The 26717-nt window shown below is 37.7% G+C and overlaps 1 protein-coding gene across 1 annotated transcript; it reads left to right on the forward strand.

The window, feature by feature from the left end:
- The first annotated feature begins 1032 nt into the window (after positions 1-1032).
- Positions 1033-24949, forward strand: bmp5 (bone morphogenetic protein 5). Its single transcript, XM_065249424.2, has 7 exons — positions 1033-1924; positions 6094-6286; positions 14744-14892; positions 19973-20170; positions 20598-20674; positions 21087-21197; positions 24239-24949. The coding sequence occupies exons 1-7, from the start codon at positions 1471-1473 to the stop codon at positions 24386-24388; spliced, it is 1332 nt and encodes a 443-aa protein (XP_065105496.1). The 5' UTR covers positions 1033-1470; the 3' UTR covers positions 24389-24949.
- The last annotated feature ends 1768 nt before the right edge of the window (positions 24950-26717 follow it).

Genomic DNA, 26717 nt, shown 5'->3' on the forward strand with positions numbered 1-26717 from the left:
TTATGTAAAAGATATTCATTGGAATTTTTGAAATAATTGATATATTCAGGATTTTATGAGTTGTATCAGGATACATTGTCCTATTAAGGTATAAAAAAGGACTCATCAAAATGTATCTTTTATTTGCAGCAATACAATATTTTTTTTATATAACAATAATATTTTTTTAAGAAGAAAAGTAAGATTAATATTCATTTACTTACCACAAAATCTGACTGTCCTGCAAAACCGGTGGCCATGTTGGATGTAGGTCAGGCTAATAAACTTGAAGCAAATAATGTTACCCACATATTCAAGACAGACCAAGGTTTGATAACTGATATAAGGATTTGATTGAAAAATCTTTTTTTATGCCCCAAACAAGACACTGAAGAGAGCGTATCCTGGTGCACGTTGCCTGTTTAAGGGTTAAAGTACATCATGAGGCGTATATATATTATATATATATATATATATATATATATATATATATATATATATATATATATATATATATATATATATATATATAAGCTAAAATGTTCTCAAACCAAAAGCTACACACCAATACCGTTTCCTGTTCTCTTGCAATAGCAAATCAAATCTTAGAGTCAGCTCTAGATGTCGCTGTTACTCTGACAAACTTATGATTAGACTTGCAGTCATCCGCTATAACCTCAACTGGTTCATGTTAACCGTGGCATACATAATGTGGGCAATGCTTGTTGACACAATCTTTGCTTTGGTTGCTTTTACATTTTGTGGTGTTAAAAAAGCCGGGGAAACTATGAAAGGAAAGCACTTCTAGATAAAGAAAATTCATCAGGTATTTCTGGGCTTCTGTAAATTCGCACTCAATTGAAGTGCGTGTAAGACTGAGCAGTGCTGAAATAAAGCTGACAGGTGTTTGCCTTTGAATGATCATGAAACTTCTCATATATCAAGTGTATCTTGTTTCATGGTAAGGTTGCATGCGTGCCCCAGGTCAATGTTGTTTTAGGTACGACCGCTAGAGGTTGATGCAAATCCTCCAAAGTGTGGGACGGACTTTCTCAGGGATGTACAGTAGTCGACTGTTGATGCACGCACAACTTCAGGTAGCCACTTTATGCGCTGATTTGTGGGCTGCGCGCTTCTATTCCCACGTCTTGCGCATTTCGGAGTGGTGCCATTCACAAGTGAAGAGTCCAGTGTTAGACTTTCTCCTTTTAAACGATATTTGTACTTTTTCTATAACGCAACGACAGTAACGGTAATGCTGCCCAATGCCACAACATTTCTCTAATGATAAACAAGCATCGGTTGAGCTGGTACATCACTTTTGAGTCTGAACGGAATAAAAATCTTGATTAACAGGGAAAGGAGTCACCGCTACGAGAACGGAGCGAAGTTTAAAAAACATCAACAACGCGATTATTAATGGTGCGCCATGGAGAGCACCATCATATATCCAGCGCGCGCTTGTTGAAAGCATCCTCCTGAGAGATAAAGATGAGAGCGCCAGCATTTGGACTTGTGTGGTGCTGTCTGGGCTTTCTTCACAGCGTTCAATGCGGTTTGGGAGACAACCATGTGCATTCAAGCTTCATTTACAGGCGCTTGCGGAACCACGAGCGCCGAGAGATTCAGAGAGAGATCCTCTCCATCCTGGGCTTGCCCCACCGTCCCAGGCCCTTTTCCCCGGGAAAACAAGCGTCCTCGGCGCCGTTGTTCATGCTTGACCTCTACAATGCGATGACGAGCGACGAGGAGGACGCGATTCTCGGAAAGAAGCTCGCTGGGAAACCGCGTAAAAGCGCCTCTGTGGTCCCGCATGGATACTCGCGCGCGCCGCATCAGCCGTACCGCGCCGCGGCCGTTACTAGTCAGAGTCCGCCGCTGACCACCAAGCACGAAACCAACTTCCTAAATGACGCGGACATGGTGATGAGTTTTGTCAATCTGGGTATGTATGAGTAAAAGGTTAAAGATTTTGGTTAAGGATTAAAGCTTGTAGGTTTAGTTGGCGATGGGAGAGCGCCGAATCAGATCTCTCTCTCTCTCTCTCTCTCTCTCTCTCTCTCTCTCTCTCTCTCTCTCTCTCTCTCTCTCTCCCTTCGTTTGTTTCTGTAGAAATAGGCTAATAGAAAGAAAATCAACTAGACAGTTCAAGAATGGTTTTAGCCCAAATTTGAGTTTTAATATATTTGTTTTTATATCTGGGGCCTAAAAGCTGAAGTTACAAGTAACGTTTTAAATAGAATTTGTAAGAATGTTATTAACCTGATATTTGGTTTCAAATGAATTCTCATAAGACTGGATAGCGTCATTAAGTTAAAAACGCAAAATGGCCTTGAGGTCTCTCAGAACTCATACAGACAGTAACTAAAAGGAACTACTACTGTAATTTCATTCCCTCTAGAGCACAAACATGTCGTAGAGGGAATGAAATTACAGTAGTATTTACCTTTAAAAACTGTACATTTATACCCCATTGAATCGAGCTGATAAAAAATAACCAAACAACTATAAAATGTCAATGTTTTTATTTCCTGAAATATTTAGATGGTCATTTGCTGGTCATTTGAAATCAAATTAGCTTATTAGGACAGGTAAATACTGGATACAGCTGTACAGAAATAAATGCATTAACACATGCAGTTTTTGAAGAAAATAAAAAGCAGTCAGTGTAATTTAAAGTGCATTGCCCCTTTCACTTTAGTTGAGTTTTGTTTAAAAATCATTTAATTAATATTTGTAGTAGCAACCAAATTATCACAATGTATTATAATACTGTACAAACTTGTTCTAATAGAGATTTAGAACGAATGATGAATGAATGATCTAATCCATCAGCCTTGTTAATCAACTCTTTTCTAGGCTGCAATAACCTGCCAAGTGAAACCTTAAATTCATATGTAGTGCCTACATAAAGGGATTGCATTGGCCTGAATGTTAAAATAACAGTTGACTTTTTGTTGATTTTTTTTTTCCGTTTATAACATGTTACTGGAATATAGTCATCAACATTCAAGCTGTATTTGAAAACTCCATATAAACTGTATATATAGGACTGTATGGTTACTGGAAATACTTAGGCAATTGCAGGTTTGGGGAAAAAATAAAAAATGTGGCTATAAAGAGTGGCATTATATAAGGATATGCTTTTTAAAACACACACACAAACACACACACACACACACACACACACACACACACACACACACACACACACACACACACACACACACATGCACGCAGACTTACACACACACACAGAAAATGTGAATCAAATTGTAAGGGACTTATACAAGTGTAGAGTTTGTTAATATTCTGTCGTGCAGAAACGTGTTTTTGAAGAATGTTGAGATGAGATGATAAGTATATACTCTACTCTGAAGTGGCTGTGACCTCTCACCTCACAGTTCATGTAAACTTATCTAGTGACTGTCTGACCTGAGGATAATTTGCCTTAATTACTTCCTGTTGTTAAGCAGAGGAAAGAGCTTGAAGAAAGGCCGCTTTTGCTTAAAATCTGGTAATCTGGTGCCAGTAGCTAGTGTGTGTGTGTGCGCACGCTTGTGTGTGTGTGTGTGTGTGTGTTTTCTTTCTTTGCTAATTTAATTTATGTGTTAGAAGCTGGTACAGCCATTTCTACTTGTTCTTATATTAAATAACATGCCTTTAAAAGGAGGATTTACAGAAATGTTGTGTGAAGTTGTTTTCATCAATGTGGCATAAAAATACAAAGAGAGTTTAGGTTAAATCAAAGTCTTGCAGAGTAAATAGTAAACGTGTTTGTAAAGGTAGAGTTCACCATCACCACCTTAACACCATCTGTTTTCATTTATACAGCAGAATGAGGGTACAGCACTTCCAGAATAAAGTCATAAAATTAACCCTGTATATTTTCAAGCCTCTAAACATTTTGATTAAATAAAATATGTAGATGTTATAGTTCATAGGTGTAAATCAGCCTGTCTACAGTTTTAGGATTGATCAGGAAGTTCACCTATAGAGACTAAACATCTCAAATCAGATCTCTTTATTATTAGTGTTTAGTCTCTCATCTAGACTCGTAGAAGAGATTTCCAGCTATGTCTCACATTGTGCTCAAATTTCCCAAGATACCAAAGCCTACAATCAGACGTTTAAGAGATTTTAAAATTAACTTTATTATTATTATTAACTTAATTATTATAATTATTATATTACTTTATACCACGGGTCTGTTGAATGCTTTATTCTGATTGGCTGAGAAATGTTCTATGGGTGTTGATTCATTTTCTGTGAACCGCACACCTAACCTGTCAAATGTCTTAAAAAATAGGCCCCAGAGCAATGTTTGTGGTAACCGTGGCATAAGAGGAATAATTGACTCCGGTCCTTTGAATTATTCAAAAATAATGCTTCGCGTCATGCCGCTTACCACCTCGGGTGTACATTATTTTCTTATAATTTAATGGCCTGTAGTCAGTTATTCCTTACATAACTAAAGCTTTGTGTTATATACGCTGTATACCAGATACTCTTTTCTTTAAAGTACTTTAGCGTGTATCTCTCTCTCTCTCTCTCTCTCTCTTTGTATATTTAATAGTTTATGCCAGTGTTCTTCATTAGCAGCCAGGATGCTGAAGTTGACTTTGGCCAGCTGGTCTAACTGCTGCCTGCCCTCTGACCTCTTTGTGTTAAGTAACTACAGACTTTCACTGTAGATAAACTATCAGAGAAGCTGAGCTGCGCTATTTCACCAACACAATGTAGCAAAACGCACTACGCTATAATGCACTTCACCAGCAGTGCTGTTTGCCTACACATCACTCTACAAGCTTTATACTAAAAGACAAGGACTCTCAGCAGCACAATGTTTCATTTTAACTTTTGAAGGCTCACATGCTAAATAAACAATGGAAAGTTATTCCTAAGTAAAACAAATGTCATAATAATGTAAAGAAACATTGTTTTTTTCACATACACAACAGTTCAGAAATTAGCAAAGAGTTGACTTTAACATTAAACATTAACATTAAATTTAAAGGCTTTTTCATCTTTAACATTTGTCTTGTAATAAAAACAAATGATGTATTCCTCACAATTCTTGGACAAGCACAACAAATAGCATTGCATACCAAAAATATACGTTTGTGACTATTCCTATAAGACTTAAACCAGAGTTATTTAGCCAAAATATGTTTGTGTCCTATGCACAATATTTTGTTTAAAAAAGATACTTCTTAAGTGCAAGACACTGTACGTTTACCCTAAATGGACAGCCAAATAGCTTTCAAATAATTTGAACAGCTCAACAAAGCTTTTACATCATCTATTGAGCAAACTAGTATTATAGTATTATTTCTTTAAAAAATACAAACATGCTTGCGCTTGAAGCATACATGAAAACGTTTCCATATGTTACGATAGATCCAGAGGAACAATATGTAGTAGAAAAACAGACAGTGAGAACAAATGAATGTCTGTCCTAAATACAGTACAGCACCTGAATGGTAGAGATCCTTCAATCCCATTTTTTAGCAGGATTATATTTTAAAAGCACAGGGTTAAAACACAACTCCGCCATTTGGCAGAGTTGTTTCTAGATATATGGGGCATCTCTCATCTAGGAAGGACTTTCTATATATCAGACATGAATGGTTTCTGCTCTTTAAGTCACATTTAAGAGGTCACATTACATTTGTGACTGTGATATCATTTCACCATCATGGTATTTTCGGCAGATTTAAAACTGACATCTTGGGAGGTCAGAACTTTTGATACATTGTTCACCAAAACGCTAACTTTTAATTTGTGACTTGTCAGCTTTTCACTGCGTAGTAGCACAGTATGTTATTAGCGAAGTCCTGTTATTCTTACCTGACAGCTCATTTATCATGGAGAGAGAATACAGGAAAGGGCCTGTCTACAGATTGCTACCTGTGTTCAGATGGCTGATTTAATGAACTCGATATTGCTTTTGTTGGTCGTCTGAATGTTTGGAGTGGGTGTGAAATGTCACAAGATTTGATTGATGACACATTTTTGAAAAAAGCGCTATTGACGTCCTGCACCATCCAACAGTGAAATCTGGAGTGAATCTGATGCATTGTTTCTCATTGTGCATTTTGTGTTTCCGTGCAGTTGAGAGGGATAAGGATTTCTCCCATCACAGAAGACATTACAGGGAGTTTCGCTTCGACCTGACTCAAATTCCTGAAGGCGAAGCCGTGACCGCCGCCGAGTTCCGGATTTATAAGGACCAAAGTCATGTCAGATATGAAAACGTTACACTCAAGGTCACCATACATCAGGTCATCAAAGAATATCCAAACAGGTGAGCATATCTACAGTTTAAACATTTACACAAACTTTAATGTAACTTAAAACATTATTAATATGTGACTTAAATCAGGTTACTTATGCATGTTTCTATTTAATGAAATTTTAAGACAATTTCACTATTTCAACAAGACGCATCATCTTTACGAACCGCAATCCAGTTTAACCAGCTGTAAAATGTGCTCAAATTGCATAGTAAAACTGTAAGCATTTAAAGTTAAAGGGGCGGTTTCACGGACAGTTAAAAATTTAACAGCTGTCCAAATTGAAAATAGCTTGCACTGACATATTTTAAAATACATACTCTTTGTTTTGCCTCAAAATGCACAGAAGTAATGTTTTTACAGTAGTAAGGCATGTTTGTTGAAATTAGTTATATTTCCTTATTAAACTAAGGACTAGTCCTGGCTTAAGCTAATCCCTGTCCGGGAAACCACCCCATAGTGAATCTTCTCAGTCCACACACGCCTAAATATTAGGCTTACAATGCGCTGTTTTTTGCCCATGGGAAAGCTGCTGTAAGGGTTATTTGTAAAAAACTACAATATTTAAATGTCCTAATATAACTAAGGCCTAGTCCTGGATTAATAGAAACCTTGTCTAGGAATCCGCCATATAGTGTTTAATTATGAAAGCACTATTAAATGATGTATACTGTATATACTGTATGATGGAGCATGCTGCACATTACAGATTATACTGGGCTGTTTCACGTGTATGGAGTCAGTGGTGGACTGATGCAATACAGTTCCCATTAAGGAAATAACATACTGTACAGCACAGATTTTATTTTTCAGTATTACTTGATTTGCATAATTTGTAACTAACCAACTGCTAGAAAAACACAGCCAGAGCATGCAAATAAACATCCACAGTTTGTTCTTACTGTAGGAAATTTGCCTGGTTATTTTTATGATAAAGTGAAAGGATGGGAGCCTATTGGACTGAGATCAGTGGCGCTTATAAAGCATCTCTGTTTCCCCCTATAAGTTGGTTGGGAGACTGCTCAGAGTATACAGTATTGAAAAAGCAGATGCTTTATTAACATTTCATTTTTATGCATGATGTTATCATCATTCACAATAACACATTACTCTGTTTCTAAAACATGCTGGCACGCTGTCAAATATTCTTTGCTGCCTTCATTTTTTTTTTTTTGTTAAATCAACTCAGATTTACAAGTCATTTTAACTTACTATTATTTATCTTGACTACAGATGAGTTGTTATAACGTATAAAATATAGTTGAAAGAAGTCAACTTCATTTGTTGTAGCAACTCATCTCTTGTCAAAATAATTAATAGTAAGTTGACATAAAATCAAGTTGATTCAACTAAAAAAATTAAGACAACACATTTTTTTCCAGTGCACATTGCCAGGCTGAACTGTTCCTTTTCAAAAACTTTTTTACAGATTCACTTTATGTTCACATCGCACGTCAAATATGAACACAGCTTTAGCGAGTTCCAGTCGCCAATGTTTCTTTGACTTGTGATATGTAACGTTTAAATTAAACCTGACTTCCAATTAAAGCTTTAAAAATGGACGTTTAAAGCATGCAATGCCTGCTACACTTTAGGCAGCCAATCAAGCAGAAAATAAAAGCACATCCTGTTTACACGAGCGAGTCTGGAGTCTGTCTGGAGTTTTCTCAGTTTGTTTCTTTACCAATGTCACAAGTGAAAATTATGACAATGGGACACACAGATTTAGATTTGTCTTCTGAAAATACATATAAATACAAATATGCTTGAATCTCAAATGTATTTTACTGTGTTAATATTACCATAGTTTGGACATTTTTCAAAGTTGCATTCAAATGAGACAGAAACACACAGGGAAATCTTTGCTTTCACAAGCACAGTATATTTCCTTTAGGATATAACTAACGTAATTTTCTTGCTTAATGTATAGAATAAATGTATACATGCACATTGCAAACAAATGATTTGCTTTTATTAAAAGTGAAAAAAACTTATTTTAGGATGTATGATCTCAAATGGTATGTAGCAAAAATCGCTGATCTGGTCTATTCTGTTGAGCAGGGCTAAAATTCCTATCTTTTTTTTTGAAAGAGGTCAAACTGTATTTGCTCTATAAAACAATGGGGCACATTTGTCAGATGATGCCATGGACAGTTTGTTTTGCATGCCCACATCCTGAAACTTAATAATAATAACACATTATAAGTTGTTACCATAAAAGTCTGAAGAAAGTTGATAACAAGGTTATAGTTCTGGAAAACTTGGAGGTTTTAAAATCTTTCACAGGCAAGAAATTGCTCTCTGTTAGCACAATGTACTGTATATACAAATCTTTTATAATCCATTAATCATGAAAAAGTTCATTGATCAAAATGTGACCAAACCTCCCTATTTTGTAATACCTGTTGAATATAACAAACGTTGTATATTTGATGCCAGTAATGCAACTCATTTCATTTAAAAATCACTCTGCATCTGAAGCCATCAGGAATGACGTATGGAAACGTTTCGCTAGAGAAAACTACTCCAGCCTTGTGATTTTTTTAGGATTTAGCCAGCTTGTTTCAACTAAACAGCCATGACATCAGTCCCAGTCTGTTTGATGTCATTTTAAACACCTCTTCTTTGCTAGAAATAACTTTGCATTGCCAGGTGCACAGCAGAGCCCACCCTGTTCTTCCTCAGTCTCACCAGATATACTCGCTGGTAATGGTCACGGATAAAGCTTTCCATTAACAGCTCATTTGCAAGCTCTAGCACTTATGGATGTCTTGAAAGTCCATCAGATGTCACTCTTTGCATATCTCTGCCGCTTGTCAGAGCGCTTGCACCCGAGAGAGGTCCGGCCATCTGGCCTTAATAGAGTGGCCCTTTCATCAAGAGACTGCCAAAAGTCTCCAAACCCACCTGCCTCTTTACGTTTTTAATGTTCTTCTAATCTAGATTAAGACCTTGGGCTCTATCTTACACCCGGCGCAATGCAGCGCAATGCGCGACGCAAGTGTCTTTTGCTAGTTTCCACCCTGCGCAATTATCATTTTCACGTTTAGCGCCACGTTGTTTAAATAGCAAATGCATTTGCGCCCCCTTTTGCGCCCATGGGCGTTCTGGTCTGAAAACGAGGTGTGTTCAGGCGCATTGTTGGCGCGTTGCAATTTTGAGGCAACTGAAATAGACTACGCCATTGACCAACAAAAACCTGCTCTAAAGTCTAAAGTCAATGGCGCAATGTGTTTTATGTTATTTAAAGAGCGCATTCGTAATATGTGCCAATACACGGGAGGACAACGCGGGTTTGCTTATTACATACATGAATGCGCAGCAGCACAAAAATGCTTTTAAATATGAAAGATTAAAGGATTGAATGTAAAAGATTATTATTGAGTCTCTTGGACATAAATGAGGACTAAATATGAGATGTTAGAAGGCGCAAAGAGCTGCTTCACCTGCAGCCTGGTAAATAAATGCCTTGCTTTAAACAAATGCATCTGTTTTGAAATGCTATCTTACAGATTTATTGTACATGATGACACTGTACCTGTGGATATGATGAGATGAGAAACATTTTTAAGTAATGCTTTGTAAAAAAATCCCATATGGTGCTGTTCTAGTGCTGAAACGCTTCGGCTCTCTGCACGTTTGTAAATGCTTTATTACAAACCTTTTCTTGCATATTTGCAAATTATTTTATGAGATTACAATGATTATGTAGGATATCAATACATTTACAGCAATTTAAAGCCTGCTATTTGTACTTCTATGACTGAAAGAAAAAGGCTTTTACAGCCTTTTAATAAAAAAAAAAAGAAATAAAAATGAAAACAACACATTTTTAACATTATTCTTAAACTAGGGATCTTCTTCGTCCGCTTAGTTTTTCAGTTTACAAAGTCCGTCATCTAAATTGGGATTACGCACAGCGCCAGCGCAACTCGCTTTTAAAGGGGATGAGAGATAAGACTCTCATTGGTTTATTGCACGTTACGCCCAAAACACACCCATTAATCATTAGGAAAATATGTACAACCCTTTTCGACCATGCGCTCAGCGCACAAACCATTTTTCCTGTCATTAAATTAGCAAAAGTGGCATCGGACACGCCCATTAAGACCGTGCACCGTGTGCTTTAGACGATGCGCTTAGATCGTTAAAATAGGGCCCCTTATCTTTAGTCATACATAGGCATGCTTAAGCCAGGGCCATTGCTCTGGACGCATGCTACTAAAACATTCAGGTTAAGATAGGGCTTTCCTGGGGAAACGGTCGAGGGCTTCAGATGGATCCGTCCATTAGAGGTCTTATACTCTCATAGCTGTGTTTATAAGTGAGCCAGGCATGACAACTTCACACATTTGCTCCTTTGTCTGCATCTGTGCTTTGACTTTCCTGTGGTAAATAGAAGTATACATTTCACAGCTTTGCACCCACGTTTTACAGTCTGCGAAGGTGTGCATGCACTACTAGAGTCTTAAAGGCATAGCAGAAAACATGCCTTACAGAAAATGTACTGAGGCAGTATTTCTTGTAGCAGTAGGGATGGATTTGACTTTGTCTTTATACAGTTGCAAAAAAACTTTTTTTGAATCCTTTGGAATAATCTGCACTGTGCTCATAAAATGTGGTCTGAGTTTACATTCATGCATTTGGCAGGTATTTTAATTCAAAGCAATTTATAGTGAATTTAAGTTATACGTTTCATCAGTTTGTGCTTTGTCTGATTAAACTTCTACACTGATATTTCAGTGCTCTGCTAATTAAGCAACATGAACACTTTATCAAAAAGTAGAAGAAAAAATATTTAAAAGGACAATGCAAAAACATTAAGACTGTTCATATATCCATATATACTGTTAATATTTATGTCCCTAATTTGTATTTTCTCACAATGTGAATTTGGGTAAATTGTGATGTTTATTTGACAAAGTAAATTTACCATGGCTTATAAGGCAGGATTCTTTGTAAAGCTGCTGTGGATTGTGAAAATTGCAATACAAATAAATGAAATTTGAACTGAACGTAAACAGTATTCTAATTGTACCCTACACTCTAAAACACATATTGGACAGAGCACACGCTGCGCCAAACTAACCCAACAAGTGGGGCTGTTAATTTTAACCCAGCAAATGGGTTGTTTTTTAACCCAATGATGGTTTCGTTTTTATTTAAATTTTACTTTATAAATGGGTAAATATTATTATTTTTATGGTTACTTAATTTTTTTTTACTTGATTGCAGATGTCAAATATACCACATTAAATTACAGTTTACATTCATAATTACAGTTCACATACATCAACAATATCCAACTTAAAAAAAGATAACTTAAATAAAAAAGATAACTTCATTAAGGATAAATAAGTACAACCCCAAAACAGAAAAAGTTGGGACACTGTAGAAATTGTGAGTAAAAAAGGAATGGAATAATTTACAAATCTCATAAACTTATATTTTATTCACAGTAGAATATAGATAACATATCAAATGTTGAAAGTAAGATATTTTGAAATGTCATGCCAAATGTTGGCACATTTTGCATTTCATGAGAGCTAAACATTCCAAAAAAAGTTGGGACAGGTAGCAATAAGAGGCCAGAAAATTTTAATGTACATATAAGGAACAGTTGAAAGACCAATTTGCAACTTATTAGGTCAATTGGCAACATGATTGGGTATAAAAAAGCCTCTCAGAGTGGCAGTGTCTCTCAGAGGTCAAGATGGGCAGAGAATCACCAATTCCCCCAATGCTGCAGCGAAAAATAGTTTTCTGAGTTTCTCACAGAAAAATTGCAAAGAGTTTGAAGTTATCATCATCTACAGTGCATAATATCATTCAAAGATTCAGAGAATCTGGAACAATCTTTGTGCGTAAGGGTCAAGGCTGGAAAACCATACTGGATGCCCGTGATCTTCGGGCCCTAAGACAGCACTGCATCACATACAGGAATGCTACTGTAATGGAAATCATAACATGGGCTCAGGAATACTTCCAGAACACATTGTCAGTGAACACAATCCACCGTGTCATTCGCTGTTGCCAGCTAAAACTCTGTAGGTCAAAAAAGAAGCCATATCTAAACATGACCCAGAAGCACAGGCGTTTTCCCTGGGCAAGGCTCATTTAAAATGGACTTTGGCAAAGTGGAAAACTGTTCTGTGGTCAAATCAAAATTTGAAGTTCTTTTTGAAAAACTGGGATGCCATTTTATCCGGACTAAAGAGGACAATGACAACCCAAGTTGTTATTAGCGCTCAGTTCAGAAGCCTGCATCTCTGATGGTTTGGGGTTGCATGAGTGCGTGTGGCATGGTCAGCTTACACATCTGGAAAGGCACCATCAATGCTGAAAGGTTTATCCAAGTTCTAGATACATATGATCCCATTCAGACGTCGTCTCTTTCAGGGAAGACCTTGCATTTTCCAACATGACAATGCCAGATCACATACTGCATCAATTACAACATCAAGACTGCATAGAAGAAGGATCTGAGTACTGAAATGGCCAGCCTGCAGTCCAGATCTTTCACCCATAGAAAAGATTTGGTGCATCATAAAGCGGAAGATGCGACAAAGAAGACCTAAGACAGTTGAGCAACTAGAAGTCTGTATTAGACAAGAATAGGACAACATTCCTATTCCTAAACATTGGTCCTCCTCCAGCTGTTCCTTTTATCTACATTTAACTTTTCTGGCCTCTTATTGCTACCTGTCCCAACTTTTTTTGGAATGTGTAGCTCTCATGAAATCCAAAATGAGCCAATATTTGGCATGACATTTCAAAATATTTTACTTTCAACATTTGATATGTTATCTATATTCTACTGTGAATAAAATATAAGTTTATGAGATTTGTAAATTATTCCATTCCTTTTTTACTCACAATTTCTACTATGTTCCAACTTTTTCTGTTTTGGGGTTGTATATCCTCTTGAAAGTGCTAACTGGAGTGTGTCCTGATGATGGTCCAAAATGCCGGCAGCAGGTAACTTAACAGCAACTTAACAGTTAATTTGATCTGGCACCTCTGTATGGAAACTTGAAGTGGAGGGAAAGCAACTTCAGCTTTTTACCTGGACACAAGAAGATGTTCAGAAATGTATTGTGATAGTTGCTTAAGCAGTTTATGCAAACGTTAAAAACTTTATCACAAAACTTGTGGCTAAAACTGGTACTGCAATCACACAACTGGTGGCCAATACACAACATGACAACATAAACATCAGTTGAGGGCTGCAACTCCACTTTTTAAATGACAATATCCTGTGTGTGTGTGTGTGTGTGTGTGTGTGTGTGCGTGCGTGCGTGCGTGCGTGCGTGTGTGTAACAGAATATAAACCGAATTATTGGTACGGATGAGATGTTATATAAAAATGGACAGGTGTCGTTATATTTTAGGAAAATATAAAGTTTAATCATATTTGTTTAAAATTCTCCTAATCTGAAGGGTGATTTATAGTCGTGCGTAGGTCCTACGGCGTAGCCGCGACGGCGTAGGTTCCGGGTCGGTTTTCATTTATACTTTTGCATCGCAGTCCGCGTCGACGTGCAAACACACGCGAAACCGCTGATTGGCAGTAATCACGCGTGTAACCAGAGTAGCAGCAGAAGTCGTCACAGAAAAAGAAGCTAAGCAAGTTAACCCACAAACGAAGAAGAAATAGCAACTTGTTGTGTATAATTTGAGAAGACCAGCAATGATGGAAGTAAATAAACAGCGACTTATGTTGCAGTTTGAGTTAAATCACTCCTCAACATGGCTCATCTTTGTTTTCACCGTCTCAAACGGAAATACCTATGACGCAGTTTTTTTTACCTGACGGGAGGGGTTCTGGTGGACCAATCACAGCGCTTGCGGTCCGCGTAGAGTCAACGCGCTGTTAGAAATTTTGTGAGGTGCGCGTCAGGCTACGCAGAGCTACGCACAGGCTACGGATAGCCTACGCCGTAGGACCTACGCACGACTATAAATCGCCCTTAAGTTCGAACTCCAATTATATATATATTGTATATTATATATATATATAATTGTAATACAATACAGAGATACATCCTTTGTCAAAATGTTTGGTTTATGTAGAGATTGCATGCTTCACGTCTACTGGGTCTAAACAGCCAGGTCAAAAGTAAAACAACAATAAAAAAAAGTATAACAGGGCAACAATGTTTTTTTCTCATTGTTGCTTGTTAGGACGGGTCTCTAATCTGTCTCTGTAAGATTACTTCACTGTCTTGCTGTGTGGCCCATGTGCTGTTTGCTGTTTGTCAGGAATTACTTATTGACAAAATTGTGGTTAAGATGAAAATTAAAGGTCCAGAGAGAATTTTGTAGCAATTACAATTGACATTTTTAATTGAAATGTTTTATGACTGCAATTAGAAAAATCCAGCTCCAGTCATTCTAATTTAACATAAGTTTATATGCACAGGAGTGAACTATAAAATATAATGTGACTCATATTATTGTCTCATCAGGGATGCTGAAACATTTCTCTTGGACTCTAAAAAGATCCGTGCTTCTGACGGAGGATGGCTGGTGTTTGACATCACAGCCACCAGTAATCACTGGGTTTTGAACCCGCAGCAGAACATGGGTCTTCAGCTGTGTGTGGAGACCGCCGACGGTAAGAGCTTCACTTTACATTTTACACAAAAATAACCAGGACATGTGAGAATGATCAAAGTTGTAAGTAATTGTTACCAGTGAGAATATCATTATGAAACAGAGCCATTTGTGCTTTAAGACTTCAAGCCTTCTCCTAGGGACCAACTGTCCTGCAGAGTTCAATCCAACACTTATCGTATACACCTGAAGCTGCTGAAATTACAGGAAATTACAGGCAGGACAGTGGATCCCAGGAGCAGGCTAGAAAATGTCTCGGTTACGTGTGTAACCCTCGTTCCCTGAAGGAAGGGAACGGAGATGTCACGTCATGACCGACGAATTGGAAGCCGCTTTGCAGAGACCAATCTACTTCGAGAAACTAACAAAATGCCAATGAAGTTGGCATGCAGGTATTTGCATCTGCCGGCCCCGCCGCGCAAAGTATTTAATGAGAGGTAGGTGCATTTATCAAATCAGCTATATTATTTGCTGAGAAAGCCGAGCATCAGTGAGAGGCCCAGGGCTGGACTGGGACAAAAATTTGGCCCTGGCATTTTGGGCCAAACCGGCCCACACTACATACACTGCAAAAAAATGATTTTCAAGATAAAATGTTCTTAGTATTTTTGTCTTGTTTTCAGTAAAAATATCTAAAAATTCTTAACTTAAGATGCTTTTTCTTGATGAACAAAATGACTTTTGCTCATCAAGAAAAAGCATCTTATTTTAAGAATTTTTAGATATTTTTACTGAAAACAAGACAAAAAAACTAAGAATTTTTTTTCTTGAAAATCATTTTTTGCAGTGTATAATTACAAATACCACCCATCTTTGCACGCCTTTAAATATGTATAGCAATAGCAACTCCAATTCCATAAAATCACTAAACCCAATTAATAGCAGGTAGAAAAGAGTGAGAGTTGACACAACAATGTTTAAGGTCTAAGGTCTATGTTTAAGTCTATGTTTAAGTCTGCTTTTGGGCGGCCGAGAACTGTTAAATGCTCTCGGCGGCGTTTCCGAAAAGGCCAGTCTGGGAAATCGGAGAATTCAGGAGACGAATCTTGTCAATCTCCGTCATGTTTAGGACCACCAGGGTGGACATCGCACGACCAACAGCTTTTGTGGTGACTTTTGTCGCACGGAGTGCCAGGTCAGTAGCCGCACAGAGATCAGAAAAGACTGCCGGGTCGTGAGCTCCTCATGTTAGCCTCTTAGAGCATAGCCTGATGAACCTGCACCAACGCTATAGCACCTCCCCACAAGCCCGGTAAGCAGACCCCGTCAGGGATGGGTTATGAGCCTGGCGTAGAGCTGACAAGAGACTGCAAGCTCGTGAGGGAAGGGTCGGCTGTTCCCTCGGGATACCAGTGCAAACATTTTGCGGCTCCGCTGTTGAGAGAGGTGAGGGGAGATGGCTGATGAGGTCGGTTCTGGGAGAAAAACAGGTCATCATGCACCTCAGGAAGAAAGGCACAGGGGGTGAGGACAGAAAAGCCTGAGCACCCCCGAAGTACCCATCGTTGAGGCGGGACTGTTTCGGGTGGGGAACGTTGAGTCCACACCAAGCCGACCGCCGCCAAGCAAGCATGGCTGCCATCTCGGGGTCAGGAGCGGATCACAGTCGGCATTTGAAATAAATGCCCCCCCCTGATGCTGCGACAGACACAGTATCCTTGTGAGGACCAAAAGAGGATAAGAGCATCATAGAACACATGCCACCCATCTCCAACGGTTATACAGAGATCAACTTTCCAGAGATTTGCCACCACACCTTAAAAGGGGCACCGTAACAGAAAGGGGATGACGTTCCCGGATATAAAAATCCAAGAGGGTCATGTTCATGCAAGCAGAACACGAGCCCTTTAAAAAAGCAGCATCAGCGTGCTGTATACCCAGGCACGAGACACAACGATCATGGCCATCTCAGGGACCCATGAACTTGTCACATCCAGAACTAGTACACGCACAATATGTCATCTTTAAAAAGACGCACCCGCCATGACACGAGAGAATGGCTGTCTCTAAAAAGACACAAATTCAACCCGTCCTGCTCTTTTAGTGGAAATCACTCTTTGTGCTATATATGCTGAGTCGATGAAGCGCAGAGGGGCGAAGCAATGCACACACTCAAACTCAAGTTTAAAACTGAGAAATCAAAGAGGTGGAGAAAACTGCAAGCCTTCACTGCAGTGCTGTCCTTCCAACCAACTGCAGACAAGCAGTGAAATTCCAAGCAGGAGAAAGCTTCTTGTGAGCAGATAGACTGCCGGCTTTCGAAGCCAATAAAGCTGATTTGGTAAATGCACCTGCCTCTCATTAAAAACTTGCGCGGCGCCGGCAGAGGCAAATGCCTGCATGCCAAGTTCATTAGCATTTTGTTCATTTCTCAAAAGTACATTTACTTTTATTCATTTTTGCATTAGCTTTAATCTGAAATGATCAAAAAGAAATGTAACAGTTTGACAAAGCGATTCTTTCTGATGCTGTAGTAAAAAGTAACATAATAGGAACTGCAAAAGTGACGAAACACTGTAGAATTTAGATGTTATAGAGTAAGAGATTGTGTCTGCAAGGTTTTCATATGGCTGGGAAGATTATTTTACTAGTGGGGAACATTTCAGATGGATACAAAGCTCTTTTCACAAACTCAAAACAGATTTTGCACATTGCTATTTGTCAGATGACAAAAACGGCTGAGTTATTTTGAACCCAGTGTTCCATCAAAAAGAGACAAACACAGACATTGGGTTAAATTAACCCCGACAATTTTTACATTTGACTATACGATACACCGAGGGCTTGACATTAAAACCCACCAAACCCTGTGGCGAATCCCACTAGCCACTTTGGCAGGTTGAATATTTTTTGTAGTTTTCTTTAAAATTATGCGAAATAATAACCAATGTGTATTAGGACATTAGGAAACTACAACTCCCATAAGCACTCGCTGCACCCAGCGCAACATACAGTACGGGTTATTTAGCATAGAGAGCTTGAGTGCTGATGGATAGTTACGAGCCGCCACTAAGTGCATACCTGAATGGCACCAGCCAAACTAGCCAAAAAGTTAATGCCAAGGCCTTGATACACCTTTCCAACAAGTGAAAGTGACATGTTTGTCAAGTATTAAACACAAACTGGAAATGTGACCTCTGCATCTAACCCATCCTAGTAAGTAGTAAACACACACACAAAGCAATTAGTGAACACACACATCCAGAGCAGTGGACATCACCACACAGCACACAGGGTGCAATTGGGGTTAAGGTGCCTTGCTCAGGAGCACCTCAGTCAGGACTAAAACTGGCAACTCCCAGGTTACAAGCCCGGCTCTCTTGCTACTAGGATACACAAACAATATTTGAGACATCATGACAATTATCAGTATGATGTCTCGACTGATTACATTGTTTTGTACAGAAGTCATACTGTATTTTATTAAAGTTATTAATAAGAAAACTTATCATTTGTGAGAAAATTGTAATAAAGAAAAAATGTTTGCAACCTTAGTTTATACACTTCAATAAGGGGGTCAATAAAGGGGACACTGTCAAGATGTTTTGTCAAGAGCAAACTGTCTTTGATGTGAGTTGATTATGGATAACGTGTGATGTTTTTAACAAAATAAAAATAAATAATTATATTGTAGGCTTCCATTTTAATTAAAAGTTACAGGGTGCAGGTACATCATGTCATAGGAGAACTGGCCTTCTCTGCTAAATCTGGTTTCTCACAAGGTCTTTTCTTCACATTGAAGTGCTTTTTACACTGCTCTTCATGATATTATTGCAGATGTCAAACTCCAACACTTTATGCAATTTTTTTCAGGGTCATTTTCATATAAGATGGAAAGGCAAATCTAGTTTGATGCCTGTTATTTATCATATTAATTGACTACAGGTTTAATAGTCAATCAAATCATGCATACCATTTAATTATACAATTTGGAAAAATACAATATAATCTGTTATATATTCTATATATTTAATAATTTTCTAGTTTTTAATTTATTTTTTATCTTTCTTGTAAAGCTGATTTGAAGCGATGAAACACTTGAAAAAATGCTATACATATAAATGTGACTTGACTTAATGTGATGGGGTGATTTCTTTAAAACACACTTTTGGTGTGTTTGGCATGTTTGGTACACAGTTCTTGATTTGGAAAGATTCAAATATTTGACAAACAAATTTAAACAGGAAAAGTAAAAAATCTAACTCAGTTATCAGCTTCATGCTGTAAATCAAGTAAATTAATTTAAATATTCCTACTCTGAACTAGCTTAGGCAGTCACAATATGTTGATGTAATAATCTGAAATCTTAATACAGGGTATGTTTTGTATTTAATGTACTTTACAGTGGATGTCTGCCCAATTAACAGCACATGTTATTTTTGTTGTGGATTTATTTACTGTAATGATAACCATTTGGTCACTTTATAGCGCTCCTTCCTGCAGAAAATGTTTATTTGTTTCAATTATTTATTGTTGCATTCCCTGTGTACTGGAAATAAGGGCCATCAGACGCATCTGCTTCCATGTACTGTCACATGGTTAGTATATTCGCTTAAAAACAGACACGTTTACCAATGTGAGACACCATTGACCGCAAAAGTATCATCTTTGAGCCATGACTACGCCCAGCTTTTTCTTTCCTAAATAGAAACCTGATGCCATAAAGTTGTCTGCTATACACGATCAGATTTCAGCTCTCTCTTTTTCTGTTTGACATGTGGACAATCACTACGGTATCTATTGTATCATAGAAACCGACATAGAGTCGGACACACAAATTATACAATTAGGACTTTTTCAAAAGATACCATCCCAGTGACAGCTTTTGTACCTTTTTCTGCGAGTGTGGTTCGTCTTCTCAATGACATCATGCATATCGTAAAACGATTAACAATTATGTGATTATTGATTAACGATGATTAACGACAGCACACAAGCAATGATTTGTCAGGAAGCACAGGTTCCAGACATGATAAAATTATATAATCTGATAAAAAATATTATGTAGTCTGAATGTGCATATTTCTCAAAATTCATATACCTGAACCTTACTGCAACATTTGACACACGTTTTTTTCCAGGTAGAAGCATTAACATGAAATCTGCTGGCATTATTGGAAGGAACGGCCCTCAGTCCAAACAGCCGTTCCTTGTTGCTTTTTTCAAAGCCAGTGAGGTGCTGCTCCGTTCTGTAAGGGCCACGGGTGGAAAGAAGAAAAGCCACAATAAAAATAAAAGCAAAACCCAGCCTAAATCTTCACCAGCTCTCAAAATTGGAGGTAATGCAGAGTTGGTAATTCCAATATTAAGAATATCTTGCGGAGCTGTAGGTTTGAATCATTAGACCTTTGAACAAAAACTTGTAAAAAGTAAGCTAGATACTGTATGGCCAGTATATATTCTGCTTCTTATCTTAGTTTGTGAAATAATCAGTATTTATAACTGGACTGACAGAAGTCTAGATGCATGTGCAGTTTTTTCGTAGTCTTTCAGTGTTTACTGTACAAGCTTTAACAGTGCATGAGCATGTGGTGGCTTTACAGCTAAAAAAACACTGGAGTATTTACTACATTCAACATCTATAATCAAAGATATCCTGGCAGTTGCCAACACAGAGAGTATGGAGCCCACATGCGCTCAAAGACTAAACAACGCAACTGCTACACTGTTTGACTACTTAATGTCTGTTTTGTTGTCTTTATCTAGATCAAAACACCAGTGAACAGAGGCAAGCCTGCAAGAAGCACGAACTATACGTCAGCTTCCGCGACTTGGGGTGGCAGGTACACACACACACACACACACACACAAACACACGCACATTCTGGTTTCCATGTTTTTTGGGGACATTCCATAGACGTAATGCATTTTATTCTGTACAAACTGTATATTCTATTCCCCTTACCTGCCCCATTCCCTAACCCCAACCATCACAGGAAACTGTCTGACACCTTAGATTTTCAAGAAACATCATTCTGTTTGATTTATTAGCTTGTTTCCTCATGGGGACATCAAAATGTCCCCACAAGGTCACAAAAATACTGGTATTCCTATCTTTGTGGGGACAATTGGTCCCCCCAACGTGATAATTACCAGGTACACACACACACACACACACACCCTCAGTAATTGAGTACATCATAATTGATTTATTTAACCGGAGCATTCACATCTCACTGTCTCTATATATTACAGGACTGGATTATTGCTCCTGAGGGATATGCAGCCTTTTATTGTGATGGGGAATGTTCATTTCCACTCAACGCACATATGAATGCAACAAACCATGCCATTGTGCAAACCTTGGTAGGCGTCTATTGTTTTTTTTATAAAATTAATATATATTTATCTTGTCATGTGTTGGAAAAGTTTGTCAAATTTTGCCTGATGTCAAAACTGATTTACAGTGCTTAAACATTTATGACTGTTGTAAGACAGATAAGCAGAACTAGGCAAGAGTTATAGAGTGCTGCAGGATGATGTATTTTTGTAGGCAAAACCTAGAAGCGATTTAGCATTATAGCAAGTTATGAAAAGCTGTTTTTTAAATGGAGTTTTGGTTAAACGCCTTAAAAAAGAGCTTGGTTTAACATAACCCCAAGAGATTTTATGTTTTATTCAACGGCATAAAGCACATCAAAATACCCCCACTCTTGACTTTCTAAAGCTTTAAAGTGTTTAAAAAATGGGTCTACATGTAACTACAGACTTTGTTTTAAACTTCATCATGTATGAAGATCTCAAAAACAACACAACATAGACACAATTCCCAACAAAGATTCATCCACAGAAATTTCCTTATCAGGGAACATATTTTTAAATGTGTTTAATAAAGTTTGAAAGAGCTGTTGAAAGCTTAGTGGTGATGATGTTGATGTCAGAAGACTGTGGTGTAGTTCACTTGTAGCATATAGCTCTTTATTTCTAGTAACACATTTAAATTCATTAAAGTTGTGTTCAAAACTTTAAGGGCCCTATCTTGCAGCCAGCGCAATTGACTTTGTCAATGACGCATGTATCATTCGTATTTTGCACCGGCGCACAGCGGGTTTTTCCCTCCACAGACGCAGGTCGGCAAACTAGGGAATGAACTTGCGCTCCCTGGGCGGTTCAGCGCAAAAAAAGAGGCGTGTTCCGGCGCAAACCATCCCTGATGCTATTTTGCAGTTTCAAAAAACAATTGCGCCACTGACCAGAAAAAAAAAGTTTAAATTCAGTGGCGCGTTGCGCTTTGTTCATTATGCTATTTTAAGGGCGCATGCTTGACCATAATGTATAGCGTGCACAACGCGCATACACTTTGCTAATCTAATCTACACAGATGCAACAGTTATTTTTGCAAATCATAAATTGTTACAATAAAAAATATTAACACACGAGATAAGGGGAATCATAGTGGTGAGCATTGTGGTGATAGTTTTTATTTATTGTGTGGCTGCTTTTAAAAACTTCTCATGCAAATAACGATTAAAATATTTTCATAAGTTTGTTGTGTGGCTGTATTACGTTTATTTTATGTAAATAATAATTAAAATGTTTTCATAAGAAACCATATGAACTTGATTTGTAAGTGTACTTTGGGGTTGGACCTTGCTTGCGTTTCTTGGGTCCGATTTCAAAGCCCCCAAACCCTTTCAGCGGTGAGGGTGGACGCAGCGATGTCCTCTGCTGGCGTCAGGTCCTGAGGCAGATCCACCTCCCGTTACACGGCGTGCCCGATTTATGCTGGCAAGCTTGGGATTCCCCCGTCTCCTGACATCATTGTACTTGCCGCAACGATGGGGATGCCAGCTGATGAGACAATTGTGGCTATTTCCTCTCACGCCTGTTTAACCTACGCTGATTTGGGCGGGTTTCTCCTATCCCCATACAAAACAACTTCTCTGTCTTTGACTGCTCTTACAAGAACGTGGGTCTCCTCGGCTGTGAACCGCTCCTGGCGTGCGCCTGGTAAATCCGTCATAATAATAGCAACCCGCCATGGAAATTGTGCCCTTGCGTTTAAAGGGAATGTTGGATAGCGTTCTGATTGTTTTATTTGACGTTACGCCCAAACCACACCTATGAATAATGAACCTACTTCAGACCAACCCCTTATTGATTTGCGCCCGACGCAAGAGTTATTTCTCACGCCGGGAAAATAGCAACAGCGCCCAAGACCCGCCCACAAACTCACTTGCGCTTTGCGCTTCGTACTTGCGTTTCAGATCGTTAAAATAGGGCCATAAAGCCCTAGTGTCATAAGCTTTTGTTAAAACACAAAGTTTATTTTTTGCGATAATCCAAAAGTGTATGGGGAAAACCAGCCTCCCAGTAACTTCCGGGTTGGTAATTTACAAACATGCCTTACAAAAACATTACTGGTTTGCATCTTAAGACAAAACAATGGCACTGATTAGGGATGTGCCCGAAGCCGAATATATTATTCGGAAGGGCACGAATAATGGCTTCAAAATGAAAAACAAATTCATCTGAATAACAAAAAAATATATTTGGCCAGACACAATCACGTTTTGCTGGAACAGCTCTAATTTATAAACCCCTTAAAGAATGAAGAATATGTGTGTGAAGTGAACATATGGAACTGTTCTGACAGACACAAAAAAATGCTTAAAGTTGATGTACAGTATTGTCAACGTGTTCTCAAGTTTGTTATTTTAACTCTACAATACAGTGATGCATAGCATATAGGCACAAGCTGTATAGGGCTTTGAAAATGAGAAGTTTGTTTTCCATGCGTATTAGTAACAAGAATCAAGTTCTCATTTTGTATTATTGTTTTTAATAGAATACATTTTAATAGATATTTACAGTTATTTAAGTTATAATTATAATAAAAAGCATAAAAAACATTTAAAATGTCATTTTCATTTAATTTGACAAATTGCAGATTTAAGACCCACACACGTCCGGTTCCATCCGAATACAGATACAAATATTTTTGAGATTGTTACAGATACAGATACAAATACTGACTCCGCTGCACACCCCCAGCACTGATATTTTTTTCAAATTGAAAATTGAGACAACTTAAACATGCAATTTTTGTTTGGGACCAGGCCTAAACCTTTTCCAGTAAACAGCCCCAAAATCTATTCAGGATTCATTGCAGAATTTTCTCATAGTTAATGTGTTTGCCATTCGGTTTCATAAAAGTTCCTTTAAATGGAGTATGTCAGACCTGACAGATGGACTCAAAGTTTCTGGCAAAAATATCTTGTTGTTAACTTGTCTATAAAGTTTAATGCATAATATAAAGTGATTATTGTGTTGTATTTATTGGAAAAGCATCGCTGGTTACACTGCAGTACAGCATGTCATGAATTTACTCTTTTTTCATGTTATAGGTCCATCTGATGTTTCCGGATAATGTGCCAAAACCCTGCTGTGCACCGACCAAACTAAACGCCATATCAGTACTCTATTTTGATGACAGCTCCAATGTGATTTTGAAGAAGTACAGGAATATGGTGGTGAGGTCCTGTGGATGTCATTAAGGGCACCGGTCCTTCTGGGATCTTCCTGGAATTAAAAACATATCAATATGAATAGTTTTTGACATTTGATGTACAGTATTATGTATATATTAGCTTATTTATTTGCCTTCGCTTTGTATGATTCGAGAGCTGTAGATCAGTTACCACTTTTCTCACAGACTCATGCTTGATTGTTTTTCCTGTACAAATTAGGCCAGAAAGTTCACCACTTAAACAAAAACCTGCTGCTACTAAAAAAAGTTACATAATCAAATTTTTGTGTGTGCAAAAAGAAGAGTCATGTCGGATTTTAGGTTTCTGAAAACAAAAATATTTTGTTCTTTTTTTAATAAAATACATGTTGTGTTATTGTAAAAGCACTGAGTGTGTGTCTTAGCACCATTAGTCTATTTCACAAAGTGTTGCAACACACAATTACTGATTAATGCAAGTTTGCTGTGGATATCGGTGGGTGGATATACAAATTATTATTCTGTTTATTGTATTATTATTATTTTTATTATTATTGTTGTTTTTGGAGAAAATAGTCTTCCACAATCTTTGTAACTTTATATATATATTATTTTTTTCTTGCATTAGTAATATATTTTTGGAAAATATTACATTTATTATAGAACCACGTTTATGTGTCAATTAAATCTATTTTCAAATATATATGTCTGGGTCTGTCTCATCTTCATATAAAATATGATGCAGGTTTTGAACATGTGTAGATATTTTAACATGCTGCTATATTTCCATTAGTCTAAAACATAAAGAAAAAAAAACATGGTTATTTTATTCATACAGTGGAGCCAATAGATATTGTTTGATAATCATTCCCGTTTGATTGTTTTGTTTCATTGGAACAGTTGTAAGAAATTCTGGAAAATGAATAACCTTAGGGGGGAATGTTTGCACCCAAAATCTTGGCTTTATCTTGCCATGAGATATGTATCAAAAAATAGCAGCTTCTACCCCCTGACTTTTTTACAAAGTACATTTTTTTGTCAAATGCCAGAAAATTGAGTGACTTTGTTTGACTTAATTAAAACCAGTGGTCATGCAGGCCAGATGTTATGCGGTCCTGATCTAAAAAGAGTGTTGACATTGAATGAATAGCAGAGGCCACCTGCTAACCTAACTCCTAGTGGGATGGATGATTTGCATTCCTGTGGCCTGCTGCCCTGCGTGATTACTCCCACTGCTTTACAATCCAATCTACTGTTTAATATCATGGATTGATTCCAATTCAGCTAAATGTCTTTCTTTCTGCAACACCACAGCCAATATGAAAGCTCATATGTGGAGGAATTCTGCGGTAGCCATATGAGCTGCAGTCGCATAAAACCCAGTGACTAGAGATTAATCGAGACTGTCATTGGCTTTGGAGAGACTATATATGAACACAACTGATCAGAACTTCTGGGCCATCATTTATGAAATGTTAAAAAGAAACCGTCCTAAATTTGATTGTTTCTATAAAAGGAGGTGCATGTGATTCGTAGAACGAATGTATGCACAGAAAACATGCATACACCTTACTTTCATACACTCAAAAAAATGCTGGGTTGTTTTTAACCCAGGGCTGGGTCACTATTGGACAGAACACACTGCCGGGTTAAAATGACCCAACTGCTGGGTTGTTTTAACCCAATTACTGGGTTATTGTCAATCATCCATGTTGAAACAACCCAGCAGTTGGGTTAAAATAACCCAGCAGTTGGGTCATTTTAACCCGGCAGTGTGTTCTGTCCAATAGTGACCCAGCCCTGGGTTAAAAACAACCCAGCATTTTTTAGAGTGTACGCAAAATATATAAATCACAAATTATTTTATAGTTGTGTGCAGCTGAACAGTCCTTTCCCTTTAAATGATGCCTGGTTAATGTCATTGACTTATGAAATAGCATCTGTCAATGTTTAAATCCTTTTCGAGCAGAAAGGATGGCTTATATTTCAAAAACCCTGCAGCAATCGGACAAGCAAAAGTGTGTTTGTCTGCTTCTCCAAAACAAAGTTTTATAAACTTGAGAAGAATCCCCCCTTTCATAAGTGAAGCGCTTTTAGTGCTACAGAAAAGCACTTTATAAATGTAATGAATAAATTATGAATATGAACGTTGATGTGGATTTTTGCATGTGTACATATTTTTGTCATAGAGTGTGCATATGTAAAAATCATAATTTTTTTTAGTAGAGGTGACCATTTATTTTTCAGGAACCCAGTGTTCAAGGAAACGACTTTTTCAAAAAATTGAGCTTAGAGGCGCTGTGCATTGCATTCAATTTATACATTTTATAAGTATGTGTCCAGAAAATCAGGAAAAGATGTGAATGCACTGTAAAAAA

This window comes from Paramisgurnus dabryanus, chromosome 20 (assembly GCF_030506205.2).
Source record: "Paramisgurnus dabryanus chromosome 20, PD_genome_1.1, whole genome shotgun sequence".
In the NCBI taxonomy this organism is placed as follows: Eukaryota; Metazoa; Chordata; class Actinopteri; order Cypriniformes; family Cobitidae; genus Paramisgurnus; species Paramisgurnus dabryanus.

Coding starts and splice junctions, on each gene's coding strand:
- bmp5 (XM_065249424.2), top strand. CDS start 1,471: ATGAGAGCGCCAGCATTTGGACTTGTGTGGTGCTGTCTGGGCTTTCTT. Junction 1,925..6,093: donor GATGAGTTTTGTCAATCTGG/GTATGTATGAGT, acceptor GTTTCCGTGCAG/TTGAGAGGGATAAGGATTTC. Junction 20,171..20,597: donor ACCAGCTCTCAAAATTGGAG/GTAATGCAGAGT, acceptor GTCTTTATCTAG/ATCAAAACACCAGTGAACAG.